The 19209-nt window shown below is 37.0% G+C and overlaps 1 protein-coding gene across 2 annotated transcripts in view; it reads right to left on the bottom strand.

Moving 5' to 3' along the window:
• The window catches only part of LOC107041753 (optomotor-blind protein), a 201095-nt gene that overhangs the window by 79632 nt on the left and 102254 nt on the right, over nucleotides 1-19209 (bottom strand). For both annotated transcript variants that reach the window (XM_015262478.1, XM_015262480.1), the window contains exons 3-4: nucleotides 2133-2246; nucleotides 743-905 (exon numbers count right to left, since the gene is read on the bottom strand). In XM_015262478.1, the coding sequence (XP_015117964.1) occupies nucleotides 743-905; nucleotides 2133-2246 (277 nt within the window). The remainder of the gene's footprint in view (nucleotides 1-742; nucleotides 906-2132; nucleotides 2247-19209) is intronic.

Raw genomic sequence — 19209 nt, 5'->3', positions numbered from 1 at the left:
GGGGGGGGGGGGGGGGTGGAGAGGGGGAGACGTAGAAAGAGCGTGGCGACAACAACGGAAGGATGAAGGAAAAAAGCAAGACGAGGATGAGGACGATGAGAGAAAGAGGAGAAAAAGAAGAGTGGAGTAGGAAAAAAACAAACAGGAGGAACAGAAAGAGTGGCCTGACAAAGGTCGGCTGCCATGCACACTGTTCAGCAGCCCCGCCAGGCATTGACATCGAGGTTGGGTAAAAGGAGGACTAGATTTCACGAGCCAGCGATGCAGGATGCTTCAAAGGGCGCCGACGCGGCCGCAAAAGGGGGAATAGCTCGAGTGAGGGAGGATGGAAGGTGTGGGTGGTGGATGTTTCGCCGATGGATAGTGGGCTGGTTTCGTACCGGCCAAATTCAACCCCGTCTGAGTAGAATGAGGGGAAAGTGAGACGAGAGACAAAAAATAGGTGCGATTTAACTGAATCTACTTAAAACGTAGAACGCCTGAGTGTCATTTGCAAAACTGACAAAAATCCCAAGAATAATTTTATCCGAGAAAATCAGAATGCAGAAGCAGTAAGCATACAGAATCACATCCTTTACATTTGTAATTCAGTCGTCGGAATAATCAAGTAGTATGTAGAATATATATTATTATTCTTTGTGAAATGATTATTTTTAATAAAATATAGTGTAATGTTTTGTTAGATTGTTAAAAGTAAACTTAATAACTATTAGTAAGTGATTGTTTTGTTGGCGTTACGTACAGTACTTACATAGCCGTGCTTGTCGCTCATGTTGTTAGTCAGTTTGAGCTTATGAAAGCTGACTACTTTCTGCATCCACTGTTCACCGCTGCTCGGCGAATCTGGGTGTATGTACATTCTCTTGGGCATTTCGGGATCCGCTTTACCAGCTACCATCCATCTACTACTCGTCAAATGAAAAAAAAATGTGTTAATAAGACATTCTTTCTTACCCTTCTGATAATTTTTTTCTGGAAGTTAGTTTCGAATTTTCATTGATATCATGCAGAGAGAGAAAAAAAACTCATAATAATACTGAACTTCTTCAATGTGCTATTTATTACACATATGTCCATTGCAATGTGGCGGTAAAGAAGCGTCTGATGATCATAATGCCAGTGTTTGTGTATATAGAATTATTCCAAATGAAGTAATATCTCAGTGATTATGATTAATGTTCTTTGAACAATGTAATTTTTTTTCTCTCAAAAAAATTCTCCAATCGAAGTCAACGTGAACATGCTTTATACACTTGCTTACGATGGAGATCGAACTTAAAAAAAAAATAACGTCAATCAATAATTCATGATAGTAATTATCCTAAGACTATCATTATGATGGAATCAGTTGAAAGGTAATGTCTTCATTTGTAGCATAGCTCGAATCAAAGTAATGATTAGATAGTTTCAATCTCCATCAAAGAGTCAGCTAAGGCTTTTTGCGATCCCCATACCAGTCGAAATAATTGATTACCCTAAATGATGAAAAATCATTAACATTATCTCAGTTGCATATCCCCAAAATTAAACTCATAATAAGCCTTGGACGATGCAAATTTTACTAGTCATTTTTTTAAATCAAACAATTCATCCATTTCTTTCCTGCTGTTGTTTAAATATTATTTCAGTTATTTTGAATTATTTTTCGACGAGTATGAGGAATTGTTCGCAGCGCACGCTCCGCTATTGACGCCAGAGAGCATTCAGGTTATTAATTGAAAAGATAATTTCAAAAGGAACAAAAGTACTCTCTAATTGGAAAATGGTTTAATTCATTCAGGGTAATCACCTGTTGTGAAACTTATATCGGTACTCATCGGTTGCCGCGATGTCCATCAGAAGTATGTAGCTAGCCTTTTTGTCTAACCCAGACACCCTCACTTTATAAGCGGGAAACATGCGTCTGCGAACAATTTGCAATTGCAAAAAGGGCAAAACATTGCCGATTAGTTGATTTCTTTCGTCCACCGAATTTTGTCAAATCTAAACTAACATGTTTTATTTAATATTTCATTAATTTATGAAAAAGGATGGTGGACGAATCCTGGTCAACTTCAGTGAGTGGCAATGTTATGGTACTTTTCGTCTTTCTATAATTCGGTAATTTTTTTCTTTCGCCGGCTCTGATCTACCTGTTGTGAAATTTATATCTGTAGTCATCGGCGGCCACGATGTCCAAGAGTAGTATGTACTTGGCCTTGGCGTCCAGGCCGGAAACTCGGAACTTCATCTGAGGAAACATCTGCCTAGAACCCCGGACCAACATTTACATACGGATTAGAAACATCTCCTTAATTGTCAACACATGCTAATGTTTCCATTAGTAGGGGATTAGAAAGGCGTCGAGTGAGAACTCAATCGCCACACGTAATCCTGTTTGTACTTAGACATACATATGCATTTTATTTAACCGCACATGTTTATCATCTTGCAATATCACTCCAAAAGATCAATAAAAATTTTGGATCTGTAAAGTTATTTGATTGAAATTTTTTTATATTTCTTCCCCTTTTTTCTTGCATGTTCTGTTTTACTGAATACACACTACGCTACTGACCAACCCAACGGCAGCCATCTTGGCATGCCCCTCCCCAAATGAAAAAAAATCATGGGACATGAAATATCCAAGCATAACGGAAACGAAAAGCGATGAAAGAAAGTTGATGTTACAACAAAAATGAAACGAGTAACGAGATGATAAAATTGCCGAGGCGACGACTTTCATTGGTGAGGTGGAGTCCTTGGTTTGACGTTGATTCCCCAGCGTGCTGGACCACCCTCTACGTCCAACAAATCAATGGAGCGCGTTTCACGAAGGCACGGCAAGACCGCCGGCGATCGTTTTGCTTCTCCTTGGGATTACTCCCTTTCCTCCGTAGCCCTTTTTCCTCTTTAACTTGGAGATAAGTCTCTGTAGTATTTGAAACACAAGAAACCACTGTCCTGCTTTCATTTTCTACACCTCACAGGAATTGCTGCTGCAACAGTTTTCTTGAGGTTTGTAATCCCTTTTCAAAATTTGCATTCAATTTATGGGAAATTCTTTTCTCAGATCATCAGTACAAGACATCATAATAGATATTAATATTTTTCGTCCCTTGCCCAATCTTTCACAATATTGAATATTGCATTTGCCAATTAACAGTATTTTTCATTACAAAAGAACAATTTCTCCACCAAGTGTGAGAAAAGCGTGAAAGTGTGATTTCGCAGTCATATGGGTCGAGAAAAATCGTCTACCCCCATTGTAAACGCCATGAACCGCAGAATAATCGAGTGAAAACGAAACCTCTCAGTACTACAGTTACCCTGAAAAATCCCGTCAATAGGGATCTCCCGTGCATCTGCCTACTGTTGGTCGAGTTTCAACATGCTAAAAATGTCCGCGGGTGTCCAATAAGAACGAGGTGAGGCGGCAAAGAGCGCGTGTAGAAAAAACTCAATGTTAAAAAAAAGGGAGCGCGAGAGAAATCGCATCGTCAGCCAAGTTCTCATTCATGACCCAAGGGACACTCGAGAGGATTCTAAGCCGGATTATCCGTTGTAAGCAAAAACATACCGCCAGGACTTCTAGCTGACGGGAAAACCACACGAGTTTTCTTGTCACCGTGTTTCCTTTTTTCCCCACTTCCCGCATTTTTCAAAATTCTAGCGTTAAATAAGCTGAAATATAATCGCAGAGCGAAAAATAATTTAATACCAAATACTTTGAGTAGGGATAAGGAAATTTTACGTTTCGTCAAGAAGAAAAATTACTCCTGTGGGAGCGAAAATTCCCTCTCTCAATGCAGTACAATTTCCTAGAGGGCTTATAATTTTCCGTTGATTTCAAAACTAAATAATCGAATTTGTATTCTCAATTTTTATTTTTGGATATTAAGCAACGAATATTGTCAGGAAAATTTTACACCTCGCAGGGGAAAGGCGGCTACTATTGCCACTTAGTGAGTAATTCTGATGAGTTTTATTTATCGGAAATGAATCAGCCGTCTGCTCACGAACAAAATATGCCCCTTTCGTAATTGTCCACGATGCACAAGCTCAGAGTGTTGATGCTATAATCAACAGAATCTAATTATCTATAAATAAACTGTAATTAAAGGAATACGAGTAAAATGTGTCTAACTCAAATTGTGTTGAGTTTATTTTTCTCTCTCCGACACCTCACGATAACAATCTAATCTATAATTTAATTAATTTCAGAGACTAAAAAGCTTTTGAATAGTAATGGAAATTTTTTAAGCGTGGCAACTGTAACACTTTTATATCTCTCGGACCGATAAACCACAAATTCTAACCTCCTTTCGTTCGATATCATACGGCGATAAAACTATTTTCCGATTTACGTGATCAAATCCTCGCCTTTGGCTCGGATCTTGAAGACATATTTGTCAGAAAATACTTTTATCGGCTTTTTGACATAATGTAATATATTACTCGTGTGATTTCAGCGCTCGGCTTTACCTCGGTTTGCAACCCTCACATTTTTTCAAAAAGTTTATTCCGGCCTTGTAATGAAATAGTACACTTCATCATCATCCTCCCCTTCGGCTCGAATTATAAACTCACATTCGTCAGAAAATCCTTTCTGTATGATGTGAACTATTTCCATTTATAGACCTGAAAATTGTGATCTAGCCGAGCGAAGCGATGTTAGAATCACGGTTTATCGAGCCTAGTAACCTAAATGCACAGTTCGACCAAGTGAGGAATTAAATTTTCTATCACACTGTCCGTAAAGCAGCATTTTAACGGACACGAATAATCCATAAAATGCTGCTTTGCAGTGTGACGAAAATTTATTGTACAGTGTTCGGCAGAAAAAAATCAAAAAGTGAATCGTTCTCTGATGGCGGATTTTTCAGTGGTAATACTCTGAAACCTTCAAAATTATCGGATATGTGATTATTATATTTTGCAGGCTAAAAATTCCGAGTGCGCAGCATACAGAGAGAAATTTTTGATAAAAATTATCCTACCGTTCTATAAAATTGTACCATGAGTCATCGTCTCCTCATTTCTATGCCGAAATTTAGTAAAAATTGATATATGATGATGAAATTTTATTCTACGTTAAAGAAATTTTATCCTGATAAAAATAAAAATTACCGTACCGGTAGAGTAAAAATTACTGTACTGGTAGAGTAAAATTTACCAACCGTTCTAGAATTTTCGTTGTTATCTACATAAAAACTATTGGAATGGAAGGGTAAAATTTATTATGCGTCAGGATAAAATTTCTCTAACGTAGAATAAAATTTGATCACTATATATTAATCTTTACTAAATTTCGGGATAGAAATGAGGAAACGATGACTCATGATACACATTTTTATCAAAAATTTCTCTCCGTGCACGAGAGTTTTTCTGCAAAATTTAACATACTTGTTTGTTTGCGAAGAATATATAAAATAAATATATCAGAGGATTATCTCTGGACTTTCGATATGATCAAGCAGAGTCCAGCATTACTCGCAGAAAAGTACCAGAAAAATGACCGTGCTAGTACGGTAAAATAGGGTTCTTTTTAACGGACTTGGAAAAATTCACGTGCCAGCACCGAATAATTCTCCTGTAAAAAGTTCCTGTCGCGCAGAAAAACTTCCGGTGCTGGCACGTAAATTTTTCCGAATGCGTCAAAATAAACCCACTTTACCGTGCTATATACGGAAAGAATATCATTATTCTCTGTGTACGATATTTGAAAATCATTTGGTTAAGAAAACAGATGCAAAGCTAGGAGGAAATATTTAAGGGAAATTATCAAAATCTAAGATGAAATATTCAGTCATAGTGCCACCAAAGCGTCAAAGTGATTGGTTATTTCCCAATAGCTTCGTTACAAAAAATGAGAGTATCGCGTTTTGCAGGTTGAAAAATTAGAATCGCTTGCGCGAGAAAAGCTTAAGGAAAATATTCGATTCATTTTGAAACTCCAGTGGTATTCGGCGGATTATGTTTTTCCTAAAAATTTCGGCCAAAAGAATTATTTGCAAATATTTTTTCAGCTGCGAAGGAGTAAATTATTGGAATAAAACTGTGTTGCTCTCCCGGATGCCATATGATTCTATTGGTCGAGATTCTGAGGGAGGAAAAAAACAGCAGTTATACATAATACCGCGGGTGTTCTAAAATGATTAGTTATGTTCCGATAATATCTTTCAATAGGAAAGGATGTGTCAAATTTTGCAGGTAAAAAATTTGATACATTTTGCTGCAAGATTTAGCACATTTTTTCTATCCAGGGAAGTTTAAGAAAAATAACTAAAAATTTTGGAACACCAGTGGTAATTGCTGGATTATTTCTTTTAAAACCCGCTAGTAGGCGCGCTCTTTTTCCTATAGGTTGACTAACTTTGCGTGAGGGAAATGCTCATAGCGTGCCTACTGACAAATTAATCTCCTCGGATATTGTGCTCTGATTGACCAAAAATAATCCATGAAATTTTGGATGAATTGGACCATCTGAGGATGAACAACGTGACAGTCAGTGATTTTTTTTGAACTATGTGGACAATATTCTGCTCACATTTTTCCATTGATATAGAGTAAAAAAAGTATGCACGTGAACTTGAGTTTTTGGCAGTAATTTTTCCTCAGCTACTTTCTCCTTGCACGGTTTTATGGAGGCTAAAAAAACCAAAGAACGAAAATGAAGGTAATAACGAGCATGTAATATACAACGACGGGAAACTAATTCACCTATTTATCGTCTTTGCTGCACCATTACGGAAATTCAAATGATCGTTTTTAAAATTTTCCTAATTATGAAGTCATGAATACTTCTGCGACGCGAGTCCCACTCTCGTTCTGATCGTTTGTTTTACGAGGGCCCGGGTATTATAATATACGTGAGGCGCCAGTGAGACGGTTCAGCGTGATGCTCCAGCTGGGATAACGCTCGTCGGAGGAGCATACCGGGCGTTCCGTTCACACAGATCAGAATCAGCGGTGATGGTTTCAAGAATTTTTTTTTCTCGAGACTCTTTTAATGGACCACCGCAACAACTGAGATTATATCCCATCGATCCCGAATGGAATTCCCATTTAATGATTTTTGTCCAATGACATTAATGTTTATAAAGCAGAGATGGACAAATTTCAATGGAATTTTTACTCCAGTGAATGTTGATAACCGATTCTTAAGCGTTAGGAAATTTTTTAATAATAAAGTATGGATAAATAGAGGGGGTAAAGGATTCTGTTCAATTACCGAAAGCTATATACATAATCTATTTCGACGAATAATATCAACAAAGTGTCGAGAAATAGAAATGACTCACAATATACACTGATTAATATATTCGTTAAAATTCCAGAGGTATTCAAATTTTTGTTGAAATATATGCAAATTTTAGTACTTGGTAATAATTATGAAAGTATTTTCAATAAATAATGCTATCTAACTGTAAATAATTCACAATTTACAAATTTTTTGTCGAAAAAATTATTTTCTAAGTAACTACAATGACTTGTTTCTTGGCAGTGCAACGTAGGAGGGTTCCATTTTCACGATAAAGCATCTTGTTCTCTCTCTCTCTAACACCACAACATGATAGCTCAGACATCGGAGATGAGTGGTTTCATCCCGAGGGTTATAGGAGATTAAATCCATGAAACCTAGGGCTAATTGGGTGTTATGGCTCTATTGAAGTTAACAAGGATTCTTGGGGGGCCGGAAATTTTTAGGAGGGTTTTTGAATTATAGGGAATTCAGCAGCTAAAGTGAGAAATTAACTTGCAGCCTCCAAACTTCTGAAGTCTCTTCTTTTCTGTTTTTTTTTGTTCTTTTTTTATCAATTTGGCGATGAGAGATTGTAACCACGCTTGAATCTCTAGAACTATCAATAATACTGCTGAAATATGATGAGAATTTGATGTTCGGTTTGGCATGAGATTTGCAAGTAAAATTATACGTTGAAATTTGCATTTTTATCACATTGAAGAATTTCATTCAAACAATTTGAATTTCTAACATGAAATATCAATTCGAATACAATTTATTGTCAGTGAAATTTTCATGAATTTTTACCAAATCCTGCAAAAAAATTGAAGACGATACCTTCAAATTAATGAAAAATTGCATACATTTGAATGTTTAACAACCCAGCAATATTGCCCCCACCCAACTATATATCTACTACTACCATAAACAACGGTTTGTAAGCAAGCGTCCCATCAGAGATCACAATCATTTTCTGTGCCCTCGTGCAAAAGTGCGCCGATAAATCGATGGGGGAATAGTTATTTACGACGCGTCATTAGGCCACTGCAGGCAAAACAAGAAGTCTAAAGCTGAGAAAAACCTCAAGTGAGAGATAGAAACGTGTCTTACAGAATAAAGAATCTCAACGCGAAACCCGGTAGCATCAAAAGACTTAATTTATTTTATCGCTCTGAACGTTTCAGCGATTCGTTTTATCCTTGTGTCCTCGTTTATCCTAGGAAGTTTATTGTTGTTATATTTTTCAACGATGAAAATTTTCAATATCAAGGTACATTATTGCGTACTCCCCTTTTTCGCTTTTTTCAAAAGTTTATTTCTTATTCGGATGTGTAAGAAACATTTATAGCGCGACACGTTTTACAATTGCATAAAAAATGCGAAGAAATATATTCATGAAATAAGCGAGTAAAAAGGAGAAGAATGAGGATAAAAAATATAAGCCGGCGTGGTCTTCTTGACTGTTGTCGAACAAATCGGTACAAACGATCGTCGTAAAGCAGTTAAGACCGAGTTTATATGTGGCTTCTCCTCCCGCGGCAACACACGAGGGTCCCCCAACAGCAGCCCCCAAAGGCAGATGAACAGCAACGATAGGGAAACCGATAGTCCCAGAGGTTTTTCTCCTCCTTGTTGTGCCTCACTTCTCTAACTTGACCAGAATGGACCCCCGCAGTGTCCACGCGAAATTTCCGAGTTGCGTTCACGAGTAATATTCTTCATTTTTTTAGGAGTGCCCAACTGTCCTTGAGGTTGAAGTGCTCGAGACGATTTAATCTGGAGAAGTCGAAGACACCGTCGGTCAATGTCGGTCAGTGTGAAAAGGGACGAGGAAAATCGAGGCTAACCTTCAGCGGATTCGAAGGCATGTATATTATGTATACTCGACACCTTGACTATGCCACTGAGGGTCTTCTTCAATGATTGAGGTGAGTTTGACTGAAGGTGCAATTTCTTAAGCATGAAAGAGCGAATAGAGCGGAAATTATTTTTAATATTGTGTGTCAAAAAATTCTTTGAATGAGATTAAGAAATATTTATCATAAAATAATCTTCGTAATTCTCTCAAAACTCGCTGTTTTCGAAACACACTGAGAAAAAAATATATTTTTGCCAAATAGCCATTTATGTGAGGGAAGTATTTATTTTTTCAATTCCGTAGTTTCTCCAGGCGAGTCATTCCCAAGTAATTCTCATTAGATTTCAATTATGAGAATTATATTGCTCTAGCAGATGATCATGTTAGTTATAACCTTCAGTGAACTCCCTCAATAATTATCAATATTAAAAAATTAATCCTAATTGTCTTCTCTGAAAAATACAAAATTTAGGATAAATGATCATTGAAGGAGTTCATTCAAGGTCATATGCAACATAGTCATCCTCTAGAGCAACATGATTATCATAATGGAATGACTCGATTGGAGAAATACGATTTTGAAAAAATAAATGCCAGTCGCAGGTAATAGTAGATTATGTCATAAGGACGATAGGTCGAGTCGGAGACTTACCGACGCCGAGTGCTGCAAACTTCACACGACTCACAAACCGAGACCATCGTCCGAATGACATAATCTATTTTTTATCATGAAGTCCCGCAAAGGAGGGGTGGGGTGGGGGCGGAGAAGGGGGTCCAGGGGGCGAAGCCCCCTCCCACTGAAAAAAAAAATTCACAAAAGAAAAAAAAAAGAAAAATTGTAGTAATTTGTACTCTTTGTTAGGTATAAGAAAAATGCTACAAAAACCTAGTATTTCCATAGAAAAATTCTACTGAATTCGTTTTGGAATCCTTGAAAAACTCTATTGGAGTTTTGTGAAAATTCTATTGATTTGTTGTGCTAATTCTATCGGAGATCATGCAATTTTACCATCTCGTATTCCTAAAAGAATATTTATGTCATTAGGCCCGATAAACCGCGATTCTAACCTCGCTGTGCTCGATTAGATCGCGGTTTTCGGGCCCAATGACATAAAATATCGTATGTTACACGGCGATAAAAGTATTATCTGGCGAATGTGGCCTTATAATCCGAGCCGGAGGCGAAGATGGCATAATATACTATGAATAGACAAAAGTCCTTAGATTTTTAACTTCCCGATCTATCGGGTAGTTATTGTAATCACCCTGAAAATGAATCATTTTTTTGCGATTTCTCCACATTTCTCGGTGTCTAAAACACTTCTGAACACTTCTAAACAACATGTCTCTGTGTGTGTGTGTGTGTGTGTGTGTGTGTGTGTGTGTGTGTGTGTGTGTGTGTGTGTGTGTGTGTGTGTGTATGTATGTATGCACGTCTGCATGTCACGGAATTGTCGTTAACGATTTCTCCCGAATGAATCGCGCCATTAAGATGATGGATGACGCAATCGAAAGGTCTTCATATAACTTAGACCTGATTAGATTTTGGAGTGATTCGCTTCAATGGTTCTTCCAAAATTTCCTGGAGAAAAGTGTGAAAATCGCTCAGACACGGGTTTCTCATGAATAAATAAACAGAGTATTGAGAGTTGAGAAGGATTCTTTTAGTCAAAATGGGAGGAATAATAATATCGGGAAGTTGTTGGTGCGACCCGTCCGACGGGTCAGACCCACATGAATACATCCGCTACCAACCCACCCATAATGGAAGCGAGCGCAGCGAGCGACCAACAGCCCAATGCACTAATTCATTTCTTCATTCTTGGATACAAATTTCTCAAATTTTTTATGGAGCCCACCTCCCACTCGCTTCTCCTCACTGAATGACAGGGCCGACCTACAATGTGTGAAAAGCATAAAGAACAAGACGGAGGAATGAGGAACAGGGGCAGTGTAAAACAGCTGGTTTGAGGTTGGATATTTAACGAGTCTAGGAACGCTAACCGCAGTTAGCATCGCTAGGATCGCTAAAGCGCGACATGAAGTCAGCCGTTCCTCTTTATCAAGTCCATGGCTGCTAATCGCCACCTATCGGCCGCAGAACAGGCCGATAGGTGCAGGTTAGCGGGACTCAGTGATGAAAATGAATATTTATATCATTAGGCCCGATAAACCGCGATTCTAACCTCGCTTTGCTCGGGTAGATCGCGGTTTTCGGGCCTAACGACATAAAATACAATATGTCATACGGCGATAAAAGCATTATCTGGCGAATGTGATTATAATCCTCGCCTTCGGCTCGGATTATGAAGTCACATTCGCCAGATAACACTTTTATCGCCTGATGACATAATCTACTATTGGCAAAAATAATTTTAATTAATCTCCATACGAATTTTGCAGGTCTTTACTGTCAAGTACTATGGTATTAGGGCGTCAAACAATGGAAGATGAAATAAAAACCAAGACCTGTTTTTATAAGGGGTTTGATGCTCGTTTCAGAGATATGTCTGAGAAAATTACGTCTGAAATTTCTAAAACCATCGTCACTTTCAACCATCTCATTATAGAATTATTCAAGTTTCTAAAATTTATATCAATATTGATAATCAATGTTTATGGCGGTATTCAACTTGAACCATACGGAATAGCTCTCAACAATCCCGCACAAACAGTTGCCTCAAGCATTACGGATCCACTTAGCCCTAATGTCTTTAAAATTATTAGATCCATAAAAATTTTCTGTATCCCCCGAAAAAGCAATACAAAATCATACCTAAAGTGACACTCATAGGCCCTTCATCTCCATTTTTGGCGTTTTCCCTCACGGACTTTTGCTCCTACTGACAAGGAGCGTCATTAGTTAGCATTTAATAACCTGCAATAAATAGCTTAAAGCCGCATTGTTAGAAATGATTGTAATTTTCTAACACATTTATCATACATTTGTATGAAAAGTTAACAACCTGAGCTGAGAAAAACGAATCGTGATAGATTCATTCGAACATTGGAGAATCGTATACTAATTTCATTACATGTATGGTTAAATTCTATTCCGGTAATAAATTTATTATGCTTTTGATATATTCCTCCACAAATAACCAAAATTTCTATCAACTGTAGTTTTAAGTAAAAGAACGGCTTTGTAGATTAACAAAAAAAGGATGTGAATGCAGTCTATAATTCAATGCTGTTGAAAAAGATGTAAATTCCTCACTTTTTTGAGATACATTTGTCTAAGAAAATTACAATTTTTGCATTGTAGATGTGAATAGAGGATATCGTATAGTAATTTTATAACTCCGGATGCAAAGTTACCATAAATTCCTTTTTGAAGATAGTGTTCTTACTAAAAGTGCATTGAAAGTTTCTTATACTACATGTTGAAGATTAAATGATATGATTGGTGCCTATGAAATAATTGAAATGTGTAATTGTTGTTTGATGAGACAACTAACATAATTCCGTCTATGAGATTTTCCGATGATATTCTTTATACTAATAGAAAAAAGTTAGTGATCGAGGAAGTTTGATTCGTCCATCTAACTCGAGTTGTTTAATAACAATAGTAAATATAAATATAAACTACAAACAATATGGGTGATTTCACCAATTATTGATATGGTTAGTAACACCTTGAAAAATTTAATTCTGTTGAAAGTTTTCGGTTAATAGTCATTTCAATATTGAAAAAAAATTTTGTTTTAAATTTTTAAAAATTTTATTGTGTACCGTACCGATAATTGGCGAAATCCTCCATGCAGTTGTTGAGCAACAAATAAGGGAAAATTCATGCACTCTCCCAATAACCTACAAATGGGTCATATTCGTTCAATAATTGTTTACCCTCAATAGAGAAGATCGACTAATTATTACTTGCGGCTCAAGACGAAATAATTTGACAATTGAAGTGGAGAAATTCCTAGTTATTCGTAGACGTCATCACGTGCGACATAGTATATTTCGATACGATTGCGGGAAAGTGTTTTTGGGCACGTGAGAGGTTTATAGTACGAGCCGAAGGCGAGTGATATAATTCCACGAGTCTAAAAACACTTTTCCCGCGTGTATCGAACCCTATTTTTCATCACAATGTGTCGAAAGTGGGGTTTTGCGCACGCGGAAGGTGCGTAAAATGTCACTTTACACACAGCGTGATGAAAAATACGTTTTTGTTATACCTCCCTTAAAAGTGCACTTTTCGAAACGGTTTAGTGTGCGTAAAGCGGTTGTTTTCCATATGGCGTGCGTAAAGTGAACTTTACGCACACTCTTCAACTTTACGCACTCATGCACGAAATCAACCACATTACCTCGACTACCGTTCCGAACAGTGAACTCGGCAGGTAGGGGTGGCCGGGGCATAGTGGGGTACATAAAAAAAAGGCCAAAATTGAGAAATTCAAGGGGTTGACGAGGGGTCGATCAAAGATCAATAAAAAGTCAAAAAAAGCTCAAAAAATTCGAATAACACTGAGGAAAAAAAAATTAAAAAATGGAAGAACTCTGTGAAATTCTTTCAATTCTTTCAAATACCGGGATGAGCCACCATATTGGGTATGTTGATTAAAACTGAGTTCTCACAGTGATCTAGACTTATATAAAAAAAATTTGCTAAACCCATTTCCCGACGGCCGGTAACGACGGAAAAAATAAAAAATGAGAACAATGGAATTCCACTTGCTGTGCATACTCTCTGTTTACTGATATAAACGTCACTTTGGTACTGAAGCAAAAGAATGAAAACAATCAATTAAAAGCATTAGGATTTCACTTTGTAGAATTGAGATGAATAAGACAAATCTAATCAATAAATTGGGAAATTTCAATTTCTATGGCTTTTTAGTTCCTTCAATTATCTTAGTGACAAGTGGGGCTGCTCGTTATCGGGATATTTGAAAAATGAAATTAATTTGACGAATAACGAAAATTTAAAAAAAATGTATAGAAAATCGTTACAATGTACTCTTCTGTTGATGAATATGAAATTGAAGAAAAAGAATTCTCTTATGCGTACTCTATCGTGCCCCAAATCGAAAAATCGATTCATTGGGACCTTCACTACCGATTTCAGAGTTCTGTCATTTTCTGGAGATTCGAAGGTGAAAAACAAAGAAACAACATTTATAATTATTTTAAAGTTTGTGGACACTACCCCACTGTGCCCCCAACCGTAATACGTTGGAGACGCGAGTTGATAATTTTAGAATGTGAATAGTGATTGCTAAAAAGCAATATACACCCAAAGAAATAAAGTACTGATTCAAGTCGACGTCGGTTGGATTCTGACCGATTTTCGGTTTGATTCAAACCGAGTAACTCAGACTACGTCAATCCGAATTCCAGCTCTGATATAAGTCGAAAAGTGGTTTATTTCAAGTAGAAACAGGTCAAGCCGACGTCGGTTCAAATCAAGCCGAAAAATCGGTTTGAATCAAACCGATAAATCGGCTTGAATCAGACCGAACAACGGAGTCATTCACGCCGAAATACTGCCTGTTTCTGGTAGTAAATAGCGACTTGATTCTAGTCGATTTTTCGGTCTGATTGAAGTCGATTTTTCGGTGTTATTCAAGTCGATTTTCGGCTCGATTCAAACCGATTTTTCGGTTTGATTGAGACCGATTTGGGTCTATGGGGCTTCGTCAATGGGGCGGAGGTTTGGCAAGGGGATCTTTGTTTGGGACAAGGTGTATAGGAAGGGGAGGAGGTTGTACTAAATTCTCGATGTACACCCCTCCCGTAGTGGACTTAGCTTGTCGATGAGTTTTTCAAAGATATCTCTAAAACTAAGGGAGATAGCGAGTTTTTACTGAAAAATTGAGGCGGGGAGGGGGGTTGTGCCTTGAGGGTTCCGAGCCAAAGATATTGCAAATTGAAAAGCTAAATTTTATGGAGAGTTCAATAGTTCTTTCTATGAGAATTCGATTCGCGGAAAAAAAAATCATGAACACAGAGAAAAAAAATGCAAATTCAAAATTTTTTTTTCTAGATTCTAGAATCTGCAATTTATCACTTGCATTGCGATAAAATATAGAAAAAAAGTTAATTTTAGAGAATAACTTAAAGAAATTGATCAATGAAAAAAGGATGGTTTTTGAGGCCAAAATTATCTGAAATCTACAATATAGGGGAATAGGAAATGAAAGTCTTCACATTAGTATCTTTGTAAAACGAAACTGAGTAATAATAGTAATAAATCCAAATGATCTCAATGAGTAATGAGTAATACGTCGGTTTTTTCCGAAAATGAGTTATTAACGGAAAACGATTCTACATATTGTGTCACATATCCCCTATAAACAATTTGAGAAAAAGAATGAACTATATTTTTATTCAAATGAAAAACGGAATAAGTCCTGAATGTCATTTTAACTATTATCCTGCGAGTTGAATCGATTTATTCCGATATGAAAAAAATTTTCGAGCGAAATAAGCGACTTACACCTTACACAGAGAGAAAAAGTGGATTAGCTTTCGAAAAAAGTTTCTACGTTTTAGAAAAAAATCGTTTAAAATTAATGATCAAAATAGGGATTAATTTTAAACTAATATATTCTTAAAAAATATATTAATTTGGAAATTTTTTTTCTAAAATCTAGAAAATTGTTTTAATTTTTAAGGGGGAATTTTGCAAACAGGGCGAGGGGGGGTTCAAAAATATCTCTGAAACTTGGGGGATTGGGGCATCAAGAATTTTCAACTAAAAAAATTGAGTCGGTGAGTTCTTTAAAATATCTCCAAAATTACGGGAGATGGCGAATTTTTACTAAAATTTAGGGCGGGGGGAAGAGGTGCATTGAGAATTTCCAACCAATAAAAATAGAGTCGGTTTTCAAAAATATCACCAAAACTAAGGGAGATTTTTCCGAAAAAAAGGGGGATTCTTAATAATTTGGAAAGGAAATATAGAAAAATTCTAACAATAGTTATAAATAATTTGACTGTGATTCTAAACATCTATGAATTTCAGGTGAATGTCATCATTTACCTTTCTCGAACGGGATACTTTAATTGTCCAGTTTTTTTCCGTGAGAAAATGTCCCCGCTAATTCTTCGCAATGTCCTCGCATAATTCATTTTCAACGCAAAAGAGGAGTTAAAAAGGTACCGTAGATAACATTAACTTCCTAAAAAAATGAACAAATTTGAATAAGAAGTAGTGATATATTCAAAATTATTCATTGTCTCGGGACGTGGAGGAATTAATATCATGAACTCCATAATAGTCGACCCCCTACAATTTTTCAGTGTCGCCCATCGATTTTCTGACGTATTTCTAAAATGTAAAATAAAATTCTCAACAAGTGTGGTAAAGATCTCAGTCTACCCGGTTAGAAAAACATGAAATTGTATCAGTGATATGGTAGTATTTTTCATAAGCGTAAAATTAAATGTGATTGAGGAGAAAAATGATTATGGAATGTCAAGTTTTAGGATAGAATTTAAGAGAATCCATAAATTTACAGTAGAACTGAAAGAAAAATTTCATAGTTAACTTACATTTTCAATTAAACATGAATATTCGAAAGCAAAACGACCTGAATATTGCCAATTTTTCTGAATCTTAACAGAATGATTGAATTGAAATTTGCAGCTTTCATTGATTCCCTAATAATTCGATCGAAAAATCAATATGATACTTGATTTTGCAATGACGAGACTCCCGAAAATTGTAATGGAAATGTCAGTTGATAAAAATTTCCGGGATTTGACATGGAAAATTCTAACATAAATTTTCAACCTTCTAATAAGAATTCCCAAACGCTCTCTATAACCATATGCTCTCACCCATTCCCTCTGAAAACACATTCACTCAACACTCCTCCCAGCGCCTAAAAGGACCGGAGTGAGGCTCACGAGTCCTAAAGAAACGGTGTAAACCGCGGGAGATAAGGCAACAGTAGAACTTCCATTGGCGCCACTCGTTATTTATCCCTCGAAACCGAAACAGGATAAAAACCAACGAAAAATAAGGGTAAGGAGGAAGGGGTGTCTGACGGGTCTCGCCGCCCACTAAATTATTATTTGTTCTTGGTGAGCCATAAACGCCTGAATTATACCGTGGCTACCTCGAGAGTTGCCTTCGGGGGTTCCGTGTCCCTCTTCCCTATTTATTTCTTTTTTACTTTTTGCTGTTGCCCCATGATCCCCACGTTGGAGCGTGACAAATGAATAGTCAAAAGGGGAAATTAGTCTCGGTCAAAACTGTCCTCAGAATAGAAAACCAAAAAGCAGGAAATCATCTTATTTTCACTTTAAAAAATTACCACCTTTCTACAATTATCTTCAAAACGATAATTTACCGGAATTCTTGAATCGTCTTCATATTACCTACAAATAATTCGTTGGCTACAAAAAAAAAACAGTTTTTCAATAATTGGCTTCAGTACACGTGTACGGAGAGAAATATTCAGTAAAAATTACGGAACAATTCACGTAATCTGCAATGGGGAATCGTTTTCCGGCAATTTTTATAGGAATGGAAGAAAAAAAATTTGAAACGTTCAGTAAATTTTCAGGTTCATCACCGAACAAAGTACGAACTTGTCACGTATAATTTTTCCTGAAGAAGTAAAATCTTACAGAAACTTCCAGATTTATTATGCCTCCGAAATAAAAAATTATTGAACGTTCAACAATTTTTATGAAGCTGGTGAGTTATTTCTACGTTCCGGAACGACTTGTTATCCCCACAGTGGTGAGTCATCAGACGGGTGATTAATTTTTACGAAACAAATCGTAGAATTTACGTAGTGATTCGTATAATTGATTGAAATTTTGAAATTTTCTACTCTGATGGTAACTGCCGTCCATGTTACACAGCCACTTCACCTCTTTTTTTCTTCTCAACAGAAGGCGTTATTTTGATATTTGGATCACTAAGAGGAAAATCTTTCTCACCTTGCATACCAAAAGCGAATCTTTTTTTGGGTGAACAAAAGATGAGGGGGTAGGGGGTAACGAAGATGGTGGAAAGACGTGCAAATAGAAAAGAAAGAAAGACAAGCGGGAATAAATGTATAGACTGAATGAACAGCCCCACGACTGAATGTGTCATTGAGATAGCCAATGAGCCCACTCTCTTTCACTGCCCTCTCTTCGACATATGCATGTACGTCTTTCTGACGTGTCACTTCAGTGATACATAGACAAGTTTCATGTTTTTTTTCTACACTTTTTCATGCTTTTTTTCTACACTTTTTCTTCCCGCGCGTTTTGCTGAGGCATAAGGCGACCTGAGGGCCTAGAGGCTTTTGGGGCGAATACCAATGGGCGAGTGAGGAAGAGAGAGAAGAAGGGAGAGATCAGTGATGGTGTGATGATGGAGAGGGGTTCATGCTTGCGATCTCATAAGGGTGGGTGGGTTGGAGGGGTGAAAAACGGAAAGGCGGAACAGGGGTGCGAAGGGGAGGAGGAGGAGTGGCAGGAGCCTTGTAACAGCTTTCTATTTGCATACTACCCCCTTTTCAGCCTCGCCCTTCGACACCAATGGTATTTGCATTGAGAAATTGTCCGCTAACTACGCCAGCGGCACTAGAGTGAAATTTATCCCGCTTCCCCCCAGATGCTACTTCACTTTGACCTTTCGCTACGGGAAATTTTGATGTATTGAATAGAAATTTCTTGTTAATGCGAAAGTGACAATGAAATTCTCAAGGAAGAAGTTAAAATTAATTTTTGTGAGAATGCCTAGAGATTGAAGTATTGAAAATCATTCGATTAATTTTTCTCAAATAAAAACGAAATGAAATTGGTGGCAACTATGTGTTTTAACGAACAACCAGTGTCGTTTACAAAAAATTAACTCCTCATTTCATTTCGCATGAGGTAACTATGTAATTCTTCACAAAAAATTTTTTTTTTAGGTTTCTACTGGAGATTTTTGAAAAAACACGCATAAATACATTTTACAAGCACATATGTGTATAAATATGCACTTGGTTCTTTAATATGGGGCACTTCAGCCACGTCGACGTAAAAGTGAGGGAGTTGCACATGAGGCTGAAATGATCCCACATACATGCACATATAATTGTAGAAGTGAAGAAGGGCGAAAAAGAAAGAAAGAGAGAGAGAGAGAGAGAGAGAGAGAGAGAGAGAGAGAGAGAGAGAGAGAGAGAGA

The sequence above is a fragment of the Diachasma alloeum genome, unplaced genomic scaffold (assembly GCF_001412515.2).
Source record: "Diachasma alloeum isolate Michigan unplaced genomic scaffold, Dall2.0 Dall_scaffold_00378, whole genome shotgun sequence".
NCBI classification, from domain to species: Eukaryota; Metazoa; Arthropoda; class Insecta; order Hymenoptera; family Braconidae; genus Diachasma; species Diachasma alloeum.
This window is presented reverse-complemented; position numbering and strand designations above follow the sequence as displayed.